The sequence below is a fragment of the Macaca fascicularis genome, chromosome 8 (assembly GCF_037993035.2).
Source record: "Macaca fascicularis isolate 582-1 chromosome 8, T2T-MFA8v1.1".
In the NCBI taxonomy this organism is placed as follows: Eukaryota; Metazoa; Chordata; class Mammalia; order Primates; family Cercopithecidae; genus Macaca; species Macaca fascicularis.
Genome location: NC_088382.1, coordinates 106,517,845 through 106,540,168, shown reverse-complemented (window position 1 = coordinate 106,540,168; position 22,324 = coordinate 106,517,845). Strand labels below are relative to the sequence as shown.

The window sequence follows — 22,324 nt, the reverse complement described above, 5'->3', positions numbered from 1 at the left end:
CTGATAATCATACCAGAAAAAACAATATATATAAAGCACTGTACTGTGCCTGATAGACATGTGGTTTATAAATGGTAGTTATGATCATCACCACCCATATTTTGCATGTTCTTCTATACCGAAGTATCACTCATCTTTGTATTTATTTTATACCCATTTACACACATTTACGTCTTCTGTATAGACACTATCTATTTTGCTTTTGTGTACCTAGTGTCTATAAGCTCAATTTCTGGACCAAAGTAGGTGCTCTGAAGATGTTTATTGAATTTTGCTAGTCTGTGGCTTCTAACACCAACTTTCTTTCATTATAGAATCATCTCTTTGATCTTTATTTGCAGTTTTTCTTCAGGCTAACTTTAGCATTTAGTTATTATGTGTCAGAATAACATGGAAGTCTTGCTAAAACAGATTTCTGGCCCAACCTCTAGAATTTCTGATTTAGTAGGTCCAGGGTGAGGCCAGAGAACTTTCATTTCTAACAAATTCCCACATGATGCTAATGCTGTAAGTCTAGAGTGCTGGAGACTTCAAGACTTCACCAGCGGAAAGAATTTATTCAAAGATAGGTCCTTGTCAATGAAAAAAGTGTGATCTCAACAGGCGTCACGTTCACAGACTCGATCACAAATACACCTAAGTACTTACCATGTGCAGGACACTAATGCAGATGCCGTGAAAGAATCAGTCCCTGCTATCAAGCAAATGGCATTTATTTTGAACAATATTAGATCCATGCCCAGTGTGACTATAGAGTTATGGATTTAATGATTACAGTAACAAATCTGCTCAAACTCACATTTAAAAAGGAGTGTTTTTTTCTCCAAAACCATCATCACGATGGTAGGCTGCACAGTTATTGTGTCAATTGCCCATTGCTGTTAACAGTTTTGGGATTTTTCCTCTGAAATTGCCTTCCGAGCATTTGGCAGCCTTCCAAATGGTCTAAATGAAGGCAAAAGTTGGTGCTTTAAAATTAGAATTAATTTTTGAAAACAGCCAAAATATGATTAACAAAATGAATGAATGATTTGGGGTTCAAATCAAGATATATTATAAAATAATGAGACTTATTTGTAACTTGTAGCTCATCAATTGGCCATAAAGACCATTTTAAAAGAGATTAGAAATGTTTACATCAATGGCACCTGCACTAGAATATGCGTTTAGACTTAGAAGTTATTTATATGATAATACTGAGTAGATGTATACATTCTAGTATATTTGTTTCCAAATGCTCTAAAAATTATTTATTCCAACAGAATTTCAAAAAAAAAATTGCAGCAAACTAAAAAACCAGTAATAAGGAAATTGTAGTATAAATTACGGTGTTCAATTTCAGTGGAATATTTTGCAGTCATTAAAATGTTAATTATGCAGTGTAGGAAAAAGATGAAAAATTTGATATATATAGAAAATGTCAAGTTGTATGTAAACTATGATAAGCAATATAAAGTTTTATACACAGGGAATAGAGGAAATATGGGATAATAAAAATAGGTTTGAATGGCAGGGGAAATGACAGGATTTTTTCCTTGTGAATTTTCTCATTTTCATATAACTACAAAATTTATACTTTAAAAAAATCAGTCTTTACTTTAAAATTTCTATCGACATTTTCCTAGGCAACAGAAAAGTATGAACAAGGCTAATCATAAACATTGTGAGAATGAAGGTATGAGCGTTTATGTATGTATATAATATGAGTTATTGAATACGTCTGAAGTCAGCTAAAGAAACTCCCTGAAAACAGATGCATAGGGGCAAAGATTCCCCAATTGTTTGAGAAAGTGTATACAATGACCTGCCACATAATTTATAGATGTGAAGGTGAACATGAGTCTATAAGATGACCACAAGGTCTAAATCAGATTCCCAATCTAGATACAAATGATCGGTGTATCAGTTAAGACAGGCAAACTTATTCACTGATAACAAACAGCCCCTAAGATTTCATTCACTAAAACAAAGTTTCCTTTTCTTCTCACATTACCTATACATCCCAGGCCAGTTGGGTGTTCACGTTGGCCTCAACCTCACTCTGGGATCCATGCTAATGGAGCAGCCACTCTCTGGAAAGCTGCCAGTCACTGTGGCAAAGAGGACAGCACTCGGAAAGGTCTCTCTCATCAGTAATTAAATGCTCTACTCACATCTCATTGGTTAGAAAAAGTCACATGTCCTCACCCAAACTCCAAGGGATGGAGACATACAGCTCTGTTTTATGCAGGCGAAGAGCCAGAAATATCTAGAAACCAGTGCTAACGATTACCATAGGGAGCCAAGAGTGACTCAGTGAAGACAAAGGGTGGAAGGAAATCAACATGAGACTGAAACTGGGCACCATAAAAACACACTAAAGACCAAATAAAGGAAGGGAAAGTCATATAACTCTGCAACCACTAAAAATATAGTTTGAAGAATATTTAATGCCACAAGAAAGTGATTAAAACATGTTTCAAAATTGTGCATATACCATTACCTCAATTTTGTATTTATGCAAATTGATTAATTATATAGCAAAAAATGACTTAAAAAATAGGGGAAAAGGTAAAAGTGATTTTGTCTGAGTGGTGGGATCATGGATGAGTTCTATGTTCTTCTTAACTTTTCTACATTTTCCAAGTTTGCAAAAAGAGTAAATATTACATTTATAATAATAAAAATAACATCAACCTATATAACATTCTTAATTTTTTAAAAAAAGCTGTAAGTTCAACTGCTTTTTTACTCTACCAACCTGACTATAAAGTGTCAGCTTAATATTGCTTTATTCGACCATTTTTATTCATTTCTTTCTCTCAGCACCTTTTCTAAATAGTCTTAAACTGATTAATAGTGATGAGTGAAGCAGACAGATCTTCAAAGGATTTGATTCTGTTGCTGAGCTTTGAAGAATTAGTGGGTGTTCCTTCATTTTGCTGTTTTAATTAATAATCTGGTTTAAGAAATTGAGAAATTAATTTTTTCTTTCAAAAAGAAAATACTTTTTAGGGAAAAAAGAAGAGCTAGGGAAGGTATAAGAAACATTGCCAAGAACTTAGCATTCACAAAAAATGCCACAATACAGGCTGTATTCTTCTCACATGTCTTGGAGAAAATAGGTGATGCTAGAAAATAAATGCCTTTAAGGCAGAAGGAGTCAGGGTTAGGGACTGTTGGGCAGCTCAAATGCAGTATTCAGTTGATGTAAAATACTTTCATCTGGTACTTTGAAGTAGGCAAATGTATTCTTTTTTAAACCACAAAGTCAAAGTATAAACAGGACACTGGAAAAATGGCATTTTATAAACATCTGGATAGTGTGTTCCTAAGGCCTAGGCCTAAGGATTCAGGAATCAGCTGGCAATAATTCCAAATCCATCACTGATTAAAACACTTTTCAGACATAAATCTCAAGTAGTTGCTGTAGTTTCAGATTGCACTGGAACATTCTTTAAGATTTAATTCACTTCATAAACACTATGGTGACATATAGCTTTAAATTTAGAGTTTGAATTTTAAAAAGGAGGGGTAAGTCAAATCATCCAAAAATAGATGAAGGTTAACACCAAAAAACTGTAATCAAAGGGAAACTATGAATTCTACACTTAGAGCTATAACTTAAATTTTGTGAGAAATTAACACCTATAAATATGTTAAATCATACAAAAATGCTATCAAATATTTAATCAATTCTCCATAATAAGATATTTTCTGCTTTTAAATATAGCAAAATAGACATAATTTTAAAAACCATTTTTCCTAGTCACCTTACAAGAATATTATATAATCTAAAGGGTCTCATTTGCCAAGAAATTTCCCTAAACTACCTGGTATAATGTCTTAAAACCACCAACAGATTCGCTGAGCTTGTCATGAACCTCTTGCTTTTATGAAAAAAAATCATTCAACAAACCTGTGATGAGGCATATTTACCAATTACCAGAATGTAAATGTTTGGTTACCAGGTTGACTGGCAACAAAAAGTTTCTAGCTCTGTAAAAGGAGTGAAAAGGACTCACGGGTTAAATTAACTCATTCTGGCCACTTAATCATGCAATTAGAAATATTAAGCCAATTCAAAAAACATCTATTGGGTACTTAGCTGAGCCAGCTTCTGTGGCAGGCAATGGAGATAGGCTACATCTGTGACCAAAACAAATGAAATTCCTGCCTCTAAGGAAAACAATTTCATCTTTCCAAAAGCTTGTTGAGATTATATGCCAGACTAACCTATATGCCGCCCTCAGGCTCTCCACCTTACTCCCTAAGACAGGCATGGTTTATCTATTTATCTATATATGTCTAGCATTTAGTATACACCCTAGTACAGAGGCACTTAATAAATATTTCATGAATAAATGAGTAAATGGAGTGAAAAAGTTATACATTATTATTTTCATTATTATTCCTGTTAATGGGGGATAATGAATTTAGCATCGACAACTTGAGTTTAGAAAAAATTTAACCTCTCCTTCTCATCGTGCTCTCCCTAACTGTTCTCAAACCCCATGGGTCTATTTTAAATCAATATCATCTGAATTTCTAACTAAGTCTGTCAAAGAACCAGTCACACAGCAATTCCAAAGAAAGTTCAGCTTAAGAGGCAAGGCCGTGTTGCAACCCCTCCAAAGTCAGATAAACTGAAGGTGAGTGGAATAGGAATTCAATAAATAGCCACCCTCCACAGGGTAGCATATCGACCATACACACCAGGAGGGTCCCACTGGGCATAAGGCATGAGATACCTGGGTACACGTCTATGTGCTGCTCAGCGCTAAGTCAGACAGGTGTGCAGAACCTCCTTCTCTGTTATTCTTCCCCAAGACAGAGACAGCCCACTGTGGTGGTTTAATCTCAATACCCACCTCTCTACTCCAGACAGACTCACAGGCTCTCATTGAGTGAGAGAACTAGTTCAAGTGTTCAAACTGGATAGAGCTCAGCTGTTGTTCGGGGAGCTGTTGATTCTAAGTTAAATCCTGGAGAGGCAGAGTTACCATATGATCCAGAGAAACTAACATTCAAATCCAGCTTTCACACCAATGGTATGACCCCTCACCACTCCCTGGCCATGTTCCAATTTTTATTATTTTATTATTATTATTGTTATAAATATCAGTAATAACACCTAACATTTTGTCACTTAGAATTTACTAAGCCTGTTCTCATAAATTTTACCTACTTTACACAATAATCTCATAAAGTAGAAAGTGTTACTTAGTTTAACTGTTGAGACACTCTGGCTCAAATTTAAGTAATTTGCCCAATATCACACAACTAGGAATGAAAGGAACTGGAATTTGAATCAATACCTACAAGAAATGTTTTCTGGGAGAGACATACTCTCACTCCTCTCCTCATGCTGTGCCCCATCCCCATCCTATTCCTCCAATTAGCTATTGGTGCTTATTTCCCTATGTTTGAAAATACAGAGGACAAGTAGATTTAGGAAGCATTTTTAAATATTACTGAAATAAAGATATTTATTCAAAACTCATTCAACAAACATTTATTGAGGCACTCTTTTAGTTTTGGAAAATATGGCAGTGAATGGGATATTTTCTTACCATGGTTTGTGACCCTTTTGGGTTTCCTATAATCTTGCACTCTGCATTGTTTTATCTGTGTATACTGCTTCTTGGGCCAATTGGCTCTTTGAGGTTCCTGTACCCTTTAAGAACACAGACATGTCCCTTTAGACTTCTGATGAGCCCACATAAATCATCATCTCTGAAGTTTCTGTGGTCTGCAGCCTCCTTCTCTCCTGTTGGGGTGAAGGAAAAGTTTTGGGTGGGGCCATGCATAAAGTCTCAAAGAACTTATAGGAAATCAGAGAACTCCAGATGGCAATATCTTCCATCATCTCCAACTGAGAGAATGTGGCCAAATCTGGAGAGTGGGGACTGGAACAGCTAAATATACTAGTTGCCTAGGTCAGTTTGACAGGGTGAGGCACTTCAGGCCTCCAGTTCCAGAATAAGCTGGTTAGGAAGTGAGAGAGGAATAGTGTCCACCTCCCCTAAACCTTCCTTTTGGCACAAAACACCCTCTCTCTCAATTCTCAATATCATTCTTCCTCAAGCTATTTCCATAAATGTCTGGTGTATGTCCAGACAAAAGTAATACTGGCTATTACTAGTGATAGCAGTTACTATGTAGCCGATAATCATAAAGACCAATAATAATTATACATACCATTAAAATATGTCAGATCTAATTTGTTAGTAATTGTATTTGATGCCAACATCAAAACCATTCATGAGGTCTCAGACTTCATAGTCTGTCACTTATGCAGTATGATCATCTGCTCACAACTTTAAAAGCCATTAAGTGACTTTCTAATCAAGACCATCCATTCTCCACAAAACTCCTTGGCAATGCTGTCACTGAGACACTTTGGCGTGTAGCTACTCACTTGAGAAGAGCCTAGCAAAGCTGTTAGCACACCAACATGGCACATGTATACATATGTAACAAACCTGTACGTTGTGCACATGTACCCTAGAACTTAAAGTATAACAAAAAAGAAAAAAGAAAAAAAAGAGGAAAACAATGCTGCAATCAAAGCATTTCCTGAAACACTAAATAAAATAGTACTGTATTCATTAATGCAGCAAAAGCATATAATCAGTACATTCTTGACTACGAGAAACCTAGGAATCCTTTTCCTCTCCTACATGCCATATGCAAAAGAAATAACCTCATTATTTCAGCCTCAACTGTTCTTCCCTTTTCCCTCACCTTCACCACACTTCTCCTCCTGCCCAATTTCACTATCTCTATTGCCTCCTCCACCTGTATAAGCAGATACTTAGTCCAGGGTCAGCCTTCAGGTTTTTGCACTCTTTTTATACTTTTATTACTTGAAAATTTCTTCCCCTGTCATACATTCAACTATCGGAGCTATTTAAAGTCCTGCTTCCCACTCCAAGTCTAAACCTCCAACTCTGGCCTCGCTTCTAAGCTCCTGACATTTGTTTCCAATTACCTGACATTTCCACCTGGATTGAATCCCAAACCAAAACCATCATCCTTCCCTTCCCCTGCTCCAAACACATTTCCTTGTATTCCTACAATGGCTACCGGCTTGAAATCCTAGAAACTTAAGTTCCTATTCATTTTTTTTCTCCATATCTGAATTGGTTAGAATCAGATTGTAAGATCAACTGCATGTAACAGAATCTCGAAATCTCAGAGGCTTCAACAAGGTAGTTTATTCTTTTCTCATGTAGAAGGCTAGTGAAATTTAGTCAAGGTATGGTGTGACAGAATTCTGTTCCATGAAGTTCTTTGGGACTCAGTCTCCTGCCAGCTCATCCCTCCAATATTGCTAGGGTCCAAATTAGCAGCTGCACCTAGACCATGATGGCAGGTAATCTAAGAAGCAGGATGGAGGAAGTATCTGATAAAGAAGAAAGAGGTAAAACATGGGTCAGCCATCTTTTAGGCATGCTACTGCATGATACTTCTGGCCAGAACATCATCACACAGGCACACTTAGCCACAAGCAAAACAGATAAATAGGGTCTTCATTTTAGATAGCCATGTTTCCAGCTAAAAATCAGGGTTTTTATAACTGTAAGAGAGTAAAGAACAGATATGTATGTGTCTGACACCATGGTTCATATCTAATTGTTCTAATCCTTTATGTCGTAGCTCTACAATATATCTAGAATCAGCACTGCAATTCTAAGCCCTAATCACATCATTCTCTAGTCAAAAATCTTCAATGGCTTTCCAATGCTTATCAAAGTAAATCCATATTCCTAAACTAGCTCCTTAAGATCACCCAAAATTTGATTACAAATTATTTTTTTGATTTTATCTAACACATTGTTCAAAATTGAGACAGCCTAACTACTTGCCGTAATAATTACTACCACTTACTGAGCACGAGAAGGTTTACATAGATTATAACCAGTCTTTCTCTCCTCTCTGTCTCTCTCTCTCTCTCTCTCTCTCTCAGACAAACGCGCACACACACACACACAAATGCAAAAATCAATATTATTGTCCCCAAATTAAAGATGAGTAATCTGAGATTTAGAAAGGTTAAGCAACCAGGCATGGTCCCATATGTATAAGTGGAAGGGCTGGGATTTAAAGGCATAGTTGTGTGGTCTCAAAATACATTGCTTCTCTGCATCCTCCACCCCATCGCCTGTAATACACGCTGCTAGTCATCAAACAAGCTGTCCTCCTTCATGGCTTTGCTTATGCCACTGCCTCACCCATGACACCCGTATCCTTCATCCTTGTTGAGATCCCATCACTTGTTGACATTCAAACCATTTTCCATGGCCAGTTAGCATACTTCATGAAAGTTTCTCTGAGTTGTTTGTGCTTTCGCCCTCTACCTGTATCCACAACAACCAAAAGTGCTTTTCTTCCTGAGTGCCCACATATTTTTTTTGTATTTCCTTTAAAGTCCTAATCATACTCTATCTTATGTCGGGGTTGGCACTATCCCAGCCTGGCCTCTCTCTAGGCTTCTCATTCTCAGAGTGCTGGCCCTTTGTGTTTGTCATGTATATGACCCCTGTGGGTAGCAATAAGTACCAGATAATTAGAGTAATTATCTAATTTTTGTTTAATAAATAAATATGGATTTAAACATGCCATGTTTGTTTAACAATAGGCACATCTGTTTTAGATGTATCTCCACAGACGGTTGAGTATGTTCTCTGCAATAACTTCTGATGCCAGAATTAGCAAAGGGAAGTGAGAATGTGAAGAATTTGTCACAATCCATTGACATCCTCATCATGTACTTACACGTCTTCAGGGTCAGAATGTACTAATTGGGAAATAGAAGATCTCGTAAGCTTAGTGACCTAAACAACCTTCCTCAATCCTTATTGCTTTTCTCCATTCCATTTAGATTTTGTCCTCTCAGCTCTGACCCCACTCCATTAACTTCTTGCCCTTTTCACTGTTCTTCCCAATTTTCTGCTTAGTCTTAGTCATAAAATTCTAAATTACTGGTAAAAAGCAAAGCCCTTTCTTAGACAACTGGGCATATAATTTTGCTCTAAACTAGAGTTTCTTGGTTTGGTTTCTATTTTTTATATTCTAAAATGCTCATGCTGGCTTAGAAGTACAATCTAGACAATTTATATGATGTAGTACCAAAAAAGATATCACAGTCTTATTCATTTTTCTATCACTAGTGCAAAGCCCAGTGTCAAATGCATAAGAGAGATTTAACAACTGCTTAAAGAAGAGTGAATAAATGAATGAATCCAGAAGAAAGATTGCTTTATTTCTGACCCTTCCTCCATTATATTTCAAAGAGTTAAAATGTCCATAAAAAAATCAAAATACATTTTAAAATTCAAAATAAACCAGCATTTATTACCAAGACACTCACATTGAAAATCCATTTACTAATTTTGAAAATAGGTACTACAGTTTCTTGCTTCAGTACAACAGGCAGTATATTAATGCTGCTTAAAGGTAAGCCATTGAGAAGGAAAAAAGGAATAAGGAATTTTTGTTTAGAATTTTAGGTTAAGTGTCCAGAGGCTAAGACTTATCCTGCTTCCTCCCTATTGAGCCAGGAGCTTAACTCCACCCTGAAGTGAAAGGAGAACCAAGGCAACTATTCCAGCATACCCACCCTATGAACTGGAAGAGCTCCTGTTGGCTGAACACATTGGCACACCCCATGTTCACCAGCTCCAATCTTTCCCTCTGCTCAATACCAATCAATGCCTACTTAGAAAAAGCTACTTTCCCACTCCTCATGGTCTGCCAAGGAAAGAAACTGTTACTGGACCAAGGAGCTTCAGAGAATTGGAAAAGGTATTCAAACACATTGAGTAAACCATTCAAAGGACTGATTTTTATAAGCACATGGGAAAATTGCCAATATAAATAAAAAGCGAACCTCACAGCTTTGAAACCATGGCCATAGCAATAATAGCTAAGCTTTTCAACTGAGAAATTGCCTGTATTGAAAATAAGCTACTATTAGTGATTTGGTTTTTTCTACTGAATATCTCCTCAGTATCTACATTACTCACTTGGTGTCTTAGAAAATGTGTTAAACTCTTGTAATCCATGGCATGATCACTGCACACATTGTAAAGGTACTAAATGTACCCACAGGAGAGCACTGAGGTAAGAGTGGCAAGGACAACATGGCAGGTAAGCTTTCAGTGTGCTCAGAGTCACTAAAAGAGTTAATAGAACTCTCAACATTCCTAGTAGAACTGTTTGGTACTAGGGCCAACCTATAAGGTCAGAGATAGACCTAGTTTATTTAATGAGAAGCCTCAGCCCCTGAGATTTAAATTTAAGTCTTTTTGGAGAATAATTTGGCAATCTCTGTTAAAATTAAAAATCCATATTTTAAATCCAGAAATTCCAGATATTAGTAATTGCTATAAATAAGTACACAAACTGTATGTACTTCATTTTAAATTATAAGACTGTAACAGTGACAAATAAAAATCAGCATGTCTATCAACAGGGAAATGGCCAAATATACCACAGACATCATGCAATGAAAGAATCCGAAGGAGTTAAAAGCAACGAGGGAGAAGTTCTACTTCTAAGTATAATGTAGTTTTTCATGGCAGGCCAACATGCCCACTAAAAACAACTAGAAAAGTTAAATAAATTACAAAAATCACATATTTAAGGACATTAGAAAGTTAATGAAGCCAAAAGTTCTAACAACAGTAAAATTCTAGAAAGGAAAGATTTCAGAGGTGATCTGAGGACATGCAGCCAACTTCAGGGACATTTGCCACCCTGAGCTGGCTCATTCTAGAGAAAGGAATCTAGGGTAGGTTCAGGCAGAGGGAAGCTACTGGGACAAAGAAACCAGCAGATCCTCTGGAAACCACGTAGAGCTTCGATGGTAAAATTGAAGATTTGAGGAGCCTTGAACACAGAGGCGGTCTCCCTGTCAAGTTATTTGTCATGTTCAGAAGCTGCACGGGGCAGAAGACTAAAGAGCTAAGCCCAAATCTCTCAAAAGCAGACCAGATATTCTGCAGTCTCTTAGTGCTGAGGAGACAAAGAATTACAATCAAAAGCCCTGGAGGGCCATGCTTCTGAAATAGGGAGAACAAAAAATAATTTAACAAAATTGCAACCTGTTCTCATGCAACTTAGTCAGTCATTGGATTAAGGCAATCAGTCTTTCAACCTGATCTGCCTAGTAGAGGAAAGGTAAACGTATGGAGCATCAACAGCTTTTTAAAACAATGCCTGGCATTCGAACAAAAAATATTAGGCATACAAAGAGTTAGAAATACATGAATGACAGTCAAGAGAATAAAAACAATGAAGTAGTGCTATATGCACTGATCATTTGGCAGCTGAGTTGTTAGAAAAAAACACAAAACTACACACAAACACACATACACACGCATATACATATGTCAGTGCATAGGAACAAAGTCTGGAAGAGTATAGATCAAACTCACCTTGTTCGTTATATCTAAGAATACTGACCTCAGTAGGGTGGTGGGAGTAGTCAAGTAAAACGTTAATCTATATTATTCAAATCTTTGTATTTTTTAAAGCAATGAATTATCAAAACTACCTAAATAGTTCAGTCACCTCAGGAGTGAGGAAATACACATAGCTTTCTGCATCACAGGAAAAGATTGTAACATGTGGGAAATTAGTGAGCCAGCAACCCATCTGCCTTGAAAGGGCAAGAGAGAGACTGGTGGGTGGGGAGCAAATGGGAGACCTCTGCTCATTAACTACCCCAGCAGAGGTGATTCTGGTTATGCCCATTTTGCTAATATAATTTTGCATTAGTAATTTTCAGTTGGGTAGGGAAAACAAAGAACTAACATGTAGGATATCACATGCTGCTGTGCAAGGAACACAGAAGTTAAGCAAGGAATTAGAAACAGAAGGTAAACTCAAAGTAGGTAGAAGATTATCTGATAAAAGCAAACACAGATGCACATACCAGTCTTCATGAGGCCTGCCACAAGATAGAGAAGATGAATAATCCAAAAGAAACACTCAAAGTGAGGAGCTGAGGGACAGTGTGCAGAAGGTTCTCTAGTAAGGCCTGGATTCCCCCCAAGAAGTATTAATATCTCCTTCTCCTGTGTACCTACCAGACTTCACATTTCCCTTAGTACACTCTCCCTTAAGACACAGTCTTCATAAACACATCTTCTCCACACTCATTTAACACTGAGTCCCCAGAAGCCAGACACCACACTGGGGGTACCTCAATATCCTGCCTCACTCTTAGGAGGGTGGCCATACATGGTAGGTACTCCAAACTTGTTTATGATTTAAGCCAAATCTTAAATCACCAAAGAGATCTCTCATCATGGTGTTTATCAGCAAGAAAACAATCAGACAATGACTTTGCAGGGCCCCATTCACTGGGACACTCAGTTTTGAATTATGAATTGAATACTGCCTGCTTAGCATGATGCTAAACTCAGTTTTTGACAGCATAAGAATTATCACGACTTGTCTCTTCCCAGTCTGCTTTCTGATCAATCTTGCTTTCCCATACCTCCTAAATGGGTCAGCAGTTTTGAGTTATGAGGAACACAGGGACAAGAAAAGTAACAAGAAAACAAACCTTTAGGAACAGTTCCCAGTGGAGGACCAGTATACAGGAAGCATGTAATAAATATTTATTGACTACCTGACAACTAAAATGTCTTTTCTGGATGCAATGTGTATAGCAGTTGTAAAAGAATGACTAAAAGCTGCTGCACTATTCAAGCATTCCACACTTACTCCAGTTAGGGAAGATTTTTCATTTTTCATTTTGATAGCTGACCAACAACCCTGTGAAATTTTCCTCTGATCGTTTATCCTTATCTGAGGATAAGACTGCTTAAGGGCAAACAAAGCTCTTTTGAAAATCTTCTGTTCAAAGCAGAAGCCGTGGGAGAAATGACTTCATAAGAGGAGATCTAACTGTGTTCCTTAAGTAGAGGAGGAGGTGGTTTGTTTGTTTGTTTGTTTGTTTATTAATAAACATGCAGATGCTCCTCAGATCCCTCTGGGCTCTACTTTCTGGCACTCCATGCTTATTGGCCTTAGCTTATTCACCTTAGATTCATTTCTTCCCTAGCGACCTTGAGGCACTATCTGCTGCTACATTTGCAGCAAGGCTGGTTGTGGCTGTGCAAATCCATAGGTGGCTACCCATGCCTATTAGCAATCAGAGTCAGGCAGGTGAGACTCATGGGTCTAGGCATTGTTGACCTACACAACAAAGGAGAGACTTGGACAATTTCCCTAGCAGATCACATCACACAGATAACAAAACAGGTACTGAGGGTGCTCCAGGAACTGAGCATGGCTTCCGGGCTTGAGAAGCCCACTTTTATTTCCCGGGCACATACTATCTTCTTAGTACTACATGAAGAATATAAGGCCTAGTCCTTGCGTTCACAGAAGTTAGAGTTTAATGGATACATGTAGAATAACAGAACAACTAGAGAAGAGGTTTTTCCTTAACCACTCTCTTCATCCTTTTGTCAACACGGCATTTATGAAAACCTGAAACAACTCAGTTTATGTGTTTATTGTTTATCTCCTCTGCCAGAATGCAGGCTCCATGATCGTATGGGTCATTTTCTGTCTTGTTCTCCTCTGAATCTCAGCCTTAGCACAGGCCTGGTCCATACTAAGTACTCAATCAATATTTATATACACATACATTCAAGGAACAGGCACTCTTCTGGATACTGAGGCTGAGGCAGTGAACAAGATAAGCAAGATTCCTTCTCACGGTACCTACAGCCTGATGAGGGAGATCAACAGTAAAGAAGTACACAAATAAACAAGATAATTTCAAATAAAAATATGTGCCATTAAGAAAATAAAACCTAGCAGTCACACTTGAGTCTTTTATTTTTCCCACCCCTTATATCCAAACCACCAGCAATTCCTGAAGACTTTTTCACAGAACAGCCAAGCCTGCCCACTGCCCACTGTCCCCACAGCTACCACCCTAGCCCAGCTATCGTAATTTCTCACCTGGACTATTGGAACAGCCTCCTACATGTCTGTACTTCTTACTACATTCCTGCTCCACACAATCTGTGTCCCACTGGGCAGTCAGTGATCTTCCCAAAGCACAAATTAGATCATATCACTCCTCTGCTTAAAACCTATTTCCAATTAGGATAAAATGCAAGTTCTAAATAAGGGCCTATATGACCTTCCATGAAGATCTTGCCCTGCCAGCCTCTCCACTCACCTCTCTGACCTTTCTCTCCTTTGCTCAGTATATTCCAGTCACACTGGCTTTCTTTCAGTCCCAGAACTGGCCAAATGGTTCTCTCCGTTGAGCTGTTGCACCAGCTGTTTTTTGCCTCAGAGGCTCTTTCCCCAGAGCTCTGAATGGAGCTTTTCCTTTTCATCCTTCAATCCAAGCTGACCGGTCTTCTGGAAAAGTCTTCCCTACCCAGTATACCTAGTGTAACTTCCCCCTGTTCTCAAATCAACACTCCAATGTATTATCCTATTTTATTTTTTATGGCATTTATCACTATCTGAAATTACCTTATTTGCTTACTTAGTTTCTGTCTGTTCCCACTAGTAGGTAAGATGTGTGAGGGAAGAGACCTTGCTTGTTCTTCAGTCACTATTGGATTCCCAGTGCCTTTCATAGGGTAGGCCCTGATACATTTTTGTGAATGAATAAATGAGAGCAGCTGAAAGGACTTCTGTAGACAATGTAACAGAAAGGCCTCCCTGGGGAAGTGATATTTGAATTAAGACCTGAATTTTAAAATGAATGAATGGATGGATGAATGAATTCTCTCCATAGTTTGGAAGCTAATGCCCCTATTTCTAAAAACCAGGCATTCTCCTATCAGGGCTGGATCTATGTCTTTGTGCTGGACCCTTGGGTTCGTGATCTGATACCATCAATCTGCTGTTCCCAGCCCTCCTCAGCAGCTGCCTGTTGTCTAGATGCAGGAAGGCTTCTTTCTGTGACTAACCAGTTTGACCAAATGGTCAAACTTTATTCTGGATGTTTCTGCAAGGGTATTTTTGGACGAGATTATCATTTAAACTTGTAGACTGAGCAAAGCACATTGCCTTTCCTAATGGGAGTGGACCCTATTCAAGCAGCTGAAGGCCCAAATAGAACAAAAAGGCTGACCCTCCCCAAGGAAGAGAGAATTCCTCCTGCCCTGCTGCCCTCAAACTGGGACATCAAGCCTTGAATTTCAGAATGTTTCATATGGACCCCCAAAATCGCATTTTCCACTAAATACCTTCCCATGACATTTGTGGCCATGGTTCCCTTTCTGGAAAATGAGAGCCGACAAAATCAGTCAGACTGTGTGGCAATTGAGGAAGAATGTTTCCTGCCTTTGCATTTGATGTAAAACATCAACTTTTCCTTGGTCTCCAGTCTGCTAGGCTTTTGGATTGGAATTACACAATCAGTTCTCCTGTCCCAGGCCTTCAAACTCAGATCGTTACTAAAGCATTGACTCACTTGGGTCTCCAGCTTGCTGACTCACCCGAAGATCTTGGGACTTGTCAGCCTCTGTAATCATATGAACTGATTCTTTATAATAAATTTCTTCATATTCACATACACACACACACCCTATTGGATTAATATAACAAAGCCTTTCCTTTCATGTTACACTTTTACTGGGCTTTTAGTTCCACCACATTGTTTCTTAAAAGGAAGACACAATACAACTTTTCTGGGTGACTCAATGTTATCCTTACGAATTTACCACTCCATAGGATGTGGCAACCCAGCTTTGTGGCTACACTTCAGTTTTCTTGTTTCCTCTCTGCATGTCAAAATATCCTCTATCATTCCTACATCTGCTAATGTGATGTGTCCACAAAACCCAGATATTTAAACATGTTAAAAATAATGTGCTAAAATCCCAGAAGCTCTTGGTGAGAAGAGCAAAAAAACAATACACTAACTTGCTGTGTGGGGTTAGAACAGCTATTAGGCTGGCTCAGAGGCCTTCTTCTCTGATTTCCACCTTAAACTGTTAATGAAACTTTAACCTCCAGATAAGTATGGCACTGCCATCATTGTTTTTGTCATGACTATGGGAATCCTAATACCAAGACATGTATAATTTAGTAGAAAATTAAAATGATAAAAGTATGTGGAGTGTACATTACACTACCAAATAATGTAGGCTACACTTTAGCCTATACTATGTATTTATTCAATCACAATAAGCCTTTTCCATGAGTGAGTTTCATCACTAAATTATCAACAACATCAACAACATCAAACCTTTCAAAACATGTAAATTCAGAGCCAAAGTATACAGGCTAGAAAAAGTTGATCTTCTCATGTGAACCCAAATATTGACCAAAAAAAAAAAAAAAAAATTATGCCCAGTATTATAAACATCTGCTTTGTTTGTATACCTAAAATATAAATGTGTATTGCTCTTTCAGAAGGTCTGTTAAGTGACCAGTAACAGCACAGTGCAAGGTTGAGAGAAAAAATTTGACTGCAAACAAAAGCAAACAGCAAATGTCACATGAATTACCAGTCTTCACAGGAGAAATTCCATCTGTGTCTATAGAGGTTGAGCTTTCTCTTCCTGTTCTCAGTATATGTTAAGAATATAATGATTCATAGATTAGAGTCTGCCACAGCGCCCTGGCCTTGAATTTTAGAATGTTTTATATGCACCCCCAAAAATCACACCTTCTACTAAATACCTTCCCATGACATTTAGGTCCATGGTTCCCTTTCCGGAAAGTGAGAGCCAACAAAATCAGTCAAACTGTGTGGCAACTGAGGAAGAATGTTTAAGAACACTTCCATTCACATCCTGACAAGAACATCAAATATTTTGCAGCTTAGGTAACAGTCCTGTTTAGCAAACAACTGGAATTACACAATCAGTTTAGGGCTCACAATTAAGACTTCTTCAAATATGTGTCCACAGGGGTCTGGGAAGCATCAGTAGAAATAAGCATAAGTAACAAGTACTGACTCTTCTTTTGGGGGCATGTAAGCATCCTACGCTGAGTCACTATCACCTATTTTACTTGGAAACTTCCAAGAAGAAATACATTTGCATTTCAAGGTTTCCATTTGGGTCAACCATGAACAAATAAGAATAGAGGAGAGAGACAGAGAGGCCGCCTGGAACGTGAGCTGGGAGCCTGATAAGAATTTCTCCAGCCGTGCCATCTGGTATGTCCTGGCACTTGTCATCCAAATTGCTATTCTCCTGAACAAATTTAGTTTCCCCCAGACAGTTCAGCTTAAATGAGCTCATACTGTCTATCTGACACCTGTCGAAAGAAGAGTGAAAGACTTCTCTAAGCTCTAAACTGAAGGAGGTAAGGAGACAGAAAGAGAGAGAGGTAAGCAGGAGCAAGAAAGAGGGCAAGATGGGATGTGTGCAGAGCAGAAAGAGCTCTTTCTTGGAGTGTCAGTGTATTTTTACGTTAACCTATAAACCTAATGCTGGAAGGTGGGGAAGAAAGGAAAAGCACCACTTCCAATGATATTTGCTGAAATATGATTGAACACATGAAAAATGAAAATAGTACAAACTACCTTCACTCTCACCTAGTGTCTTTTTTTTTTTTTTTGACTATTTGTTGTCTGTGGTGTTTTGTTTTGTTTTTAGTTAAGAAGGAAGGAAATAGCAGTGGAGAAATGTGATCTGCTTTTGACAGCATGACCAATGCGCTTTTTCCATCCCAGCTGGAACAGGATTCAGTAACAGGCAAGGGCAAGTGGAGGAGTGATTTCATTAACCAAGACTTGATTTTGAGGTTTGCGTATCTGCAGATCTGCTTTTTCCTCCCAAAGTCTTGGGAAGCTGCCAATATGGGCAAAAAAAAAAAAAAAAAAAAAAAAGTGATGATAATGGATTGAGGCTGCCATAGGGCAAATTTCTGGAAGGAGAAATATCATAAATAATTACCAGGAGGGTACTGCCTGTGTCTTTGCCTTTCAAGTTGGAAGATAACAGAGAACTAAATTTAGTAACTGCTATTTGCCACAGGAAGATACTGAATAAAGAGAAGGAAGAGGGGGGACAAGAGAAAAGGGTATGAAACAAATGGGCCTCACAGGAATACAATAAAAGGTAACTTTCAAAATCCTTCTTCGAAAACAAAAGGCCCAAGACTGTTGAGTCCCCTTCAAACCCATCTAATCTCATTAACGCTGGTGTTAGCACATTTGTTTGCAGTTTTCCCCCTTTCATTTTCTTTATTCTATGGTTTGAAAGTGTCCCCTCCAAAATTCAGGTGTTGACACTTATAATGGCCAATGTGATGATATTAAGAGGTGGGGCCTTTAAGAGGGCTCCTCCCCTCATAAATGGGATTAAGGCTTTTATAAAAGAGGTTTCACACAAAGAAATTTGGTTCACTTGTCCCTCTGTTCTTCTGCATTCCTCCCCTCTGGAGGATGAAGCAATAAGGTGCCATATTGGAAGCAGAGAACAGCCCTCGCCAGACAACAGAAGCTGCCAATGCCTTGTTTTTGGACTTCCCAGGATCCAGAGCTGTGAGAAATAAATTTCTATTCTTTATAAATTACCAAGTCTGTGGTATTCTGTTACAGCAACACAAATGAACCAAATACTCTACCTGGACTTCTCAATTGGAATACATTGTTTGGTCTCTTGCAACCTTTACGAATATGACCTTATGAAGAGACTTATCTACATTTTTTTCATTTGTAGTTTAGTTATCTCATGACTCTCTTAAGTTGAAAAAGAGATAATCAAAAACCTTTTTTCCAAAATGTCCTGATCAAGTTACTCAGATGTAAAATGTGTCTAAAGCTCCCTGCCTCCCAAAGCTCTTATAAGGGTCCAACTGAGGTGATATTTATGAAGCATCCAAAACATAAAAGCTATTGAGTATATATTAGCTCTTTTCTCTTCCCCTCTCTGAATTAAAAGGTTCCTAGAACTTACAGCAGAAAAAGTTAGATCAGTAAAGGGCGGTATTTGGACATGAATCCACAAACTCAAGTTTTCTAAAGGGAATAAATCCAATTAAAGACAAAAATCGGCCAGGCGTAGTGGCTCACACCTGTAATCACAGCACTTTGGGAGGCTGAGTGGATGACCTGAGGTCAGGAGTTCGAGACCAGCCTGACCAACATGGAGCAACCCTCTAAAACTCTACTAAAAACACAAAACTAGCCACGTGTGGTGGCGCATGCCTGTAATCCCAGCTACTAGGGAGGTTGAGGCAGGAGAATCACTTGAACCCTAGAGACAGAGGTTGCAGTGAGCCGAGATCTTGCCATTGCACTCCAGCCTGGGCAACAAGAGCAAAACTCTATCTCAAAAAATAAACAAATAAATAAAATAAAAATAAAAATCAGTGTAACACCACAATGCCTTTTTGGAGTATTTACGAGCATCGGAATCCCTTTTCAAAAGGATTGCAATGAGCAGTATTTTAAATACACCATGATGTTATGGATACAACCGGAACTACGCGACTTGAGGCGCATAAGCGATGAAGACCTCTTTCACAGCTTCTTTCCTTAGTAGGCAAATAGATGACAGTTTGTCAGCCTTGCCTCCTGGAGATTAAAAACCAAGCCCCAGAGGAAGTCCAGGCAGCTAACACTAACACATATAGGCCCTTCCCCTGCTGAGGAAAGGAAACTCAAAGCCCATGGAAAGCTTGCCTTTTCACAAGGTGAGTTTCCACTTCCTGTGACAATGTCCATGAAACAGTTCACTCTGCTAAAAGCCCTATCAAAATGAGCAAAATACACTATTACGCAGCATTTGGGGAGCACATTGAATATTCTAACTCCTAAAAATATCAATTTGGGGGGGACGTACAGAGATTAAATCAATGCATGCCTAATTAACTTACTTTAATCCTGGAAGGCTGGGTGTAGTCTGATGGAGACTTGAGAGAAAAGAAAGATGGCATAAAGAGCTAAAAAAAAAAATGTGTCCTTGTTCTTCTACTTAGCTGAATGACCTTCAGCCCTAAGCTCCTCGTTTATAAAATGAAAGAATAGAGCAAATGTATAAGGGTTCATCCAGCTTGAACATTTTAAAAATCTGGGTTCTAAAAATGATAGGAAGTCAATATAGAAAGAAAGTGCTTGTAAAGAATTCCAAGTGCCAAACCACCAAAAACTGGATCAGGCCAGTAAAACATATAGAAGTGATGGTGGGGAGGGTGAGGATGAGGATGTTATCAGCTAACATCTGTGGATGCCTCACTAGGAGGGCTGCACCAATTCATGCATTTCACAGGTGTGGAATCTTTTAATCCACTCTGACTTCCTTTCTGTCGTACTTCCCAACATACGAAGCAGCATTGGATTGACTATAGGCATTGAGTATCCAGCTAGGAGAAAGCTGACTTGGAGATATATTGGCTTGGGTTTACAGGGATGTGCTTAGGTGATTCACAGTTGTTTCCATCCTGGTACAGGAATGCATCCCGGGACTACTAGTGTCACCATACAAAGACACAGGGTCAGAGGTCATATTGTAACAAGAATGCATCCTGCAACATCTGGCAGTGAAAGCATGGAGACAGTGGTGGAGATCCAGAAGCCAGTCACTGGAAAATGCTTCCAGTTATCAGATATGCAGAACTGCAGTCGAGGCATCCAATCCTCATTAATTCCTGCTTAAAATGGAAGTTCTCTCCTATCAAGAATAGGTTCAGTATTTCAGAGTATGCTATTGCAAACACAACCTCTAATTTTATATTTTTAAGGAAGTCATGCAAAATAGAATTTATCAGAATTCCTGTGTTTGTAGAGCTTAAAGAGCAAATGCATCTATGTATGAAGTCACAGTTTTATTTGTGTCAACATATTGGATTACATGTTAAAATATACACCACATCTTATTCTGACCAAGTATGGCATTCCCAGACAAAAGTCATACAAAACTACAATTTATTGACAGAAAGAGACATACTTTGGGTATTTATGATGAATAGTCTCATAGATCACTCAATAAGCCAAATAATGAAAAAGTAAATCAGCTTGGGAAAAGATTGAAATTTCTTGTTGGTTTGACACAAAATGCTGACAAATACAAAGATAACAAAAATTCATAAAATGCCACTAAAAAAGAGGATCTAGACAATAAACTAAATGGAATGATGTTCACTCATTGTCACTATACAAGAAAACATAAAATGTCCTGAAATCTTACAGCCCATACATGAACAAAACTTGATGACATTTTCCCAAAATTTGACAACAATCCTAAAAATGTATATGATGCTACCAATAAAAAAGCTGTAAAGCTGAAATAAACTTTTCCAAACTATCAATAATAAAAACTAAATTATGATCTACTATACTAGAGGAAAGACTGAATTCCTTTTTTATTCTTCTTTTAGAAACTATAACACAAAAGCACTGTCATACAAAGAGCAATCAAAGAATGTGCAAATAAAAAATGCAGACCAAGTACAGCAGCTTGACAGGTAGTTATTTAATCAAAACAAGATATTTTTCTGAATTTTGTCATGTTTGTAGTATTTGGTGGCTCTCTTAAATTTATAAATTGTTATAATTTCTTCCCTATTGTAAATAAATGTTGATTTTATATCTAAATTTGTATAAGTAACTTTGTATTATTTTTCTTAAAGAGGCCCCCAAATTATGTCAGTTCCTGCCCCTACAAAACTTGGGTATTCTCCTGGCTTGAAATATAGAAGACACATAATAAATGTTTACTGAATAAAATTACATTGAAAAAGTTAAAAATTAAATTCTTGTCCTTAATGTCAAATATTTACTCTATGGAGCAGTAACCAGTGAGGCAATAGGCATTCACTGAGCTATTAAGCTGTTACTGTTGACAGCCAGACAGAGGCTAGTTACCCCTTCACAACCACTGATGACATGGGGAGGTTGGAGAGGGTGGATAATTTATAGATTTATAGTTCTCTGTAATACACAGATATGAGGTAAACTCATCCTAAAGATACATCCTTTTTGGCCTTGCAAACCCATATTGAGATCCTTATTTCTCTCACAAAAAAAAAAAAAAAAAAGAGCTCTTTGCATACTCCTCAACATCAGAGCATAGTTAAAAAAAAAAAAATGGAAAATGAGTATCAGTCTGCAGAAACTCAGAAGCAATTGCTGGACATGAGATTTTGCTCACTTATTCAACAATTAACAGCAATTATGGATGGGATGAAGGATCTTTATTTGCATATTCTATACATTTGCAATGGTAAACTAAAAATGACTTCAGGATTATTACCCCAAAGCTCATGCTGTTAATGAAAAAGTTCAGAGGAAATGATATTGATTACACACTCCTAATTAGTTGACTTATATGTGGTATTCTGGGTAACTTTGGATGCATAAAAAGAGTATTCCTTCCAGTGCTTCAAATAT

At 37.9% G+C, this 22,324-nt stretch overlaps 1 protein-coding gene across 18 annotated transcripts in view; it reads right to left on the bottom strand.

Moving 5' to 3' along the window:
• Nucleotides 1–22,324, bottom strand: part of CPQ (carboxypeptidase Q) — a 491,970-nt gene that overhangs the window by 271,579 nt on the left and 198,067 nt on the right. The window contains exon 1 of one of the 18 annotated variants that reach the window (XM_073999158.1): nucleotides 1,994–2,109. The exons of the other annotated variants lie outside the window; for them this stretch is intronic. Coding sequence (XP_073855259.1) covers nucleotides 1,994–2,001 — 8 coding nt within the window. The 5' untranslated portion in view covers nucleotides 2,002–2,109. Of the gene's footprint in view, nucleotides 1–1,993; nucleotides 2,110–22,324 lie in introns of those variants that run through there. 18 annotated transcript variants of the gene reach the window in all.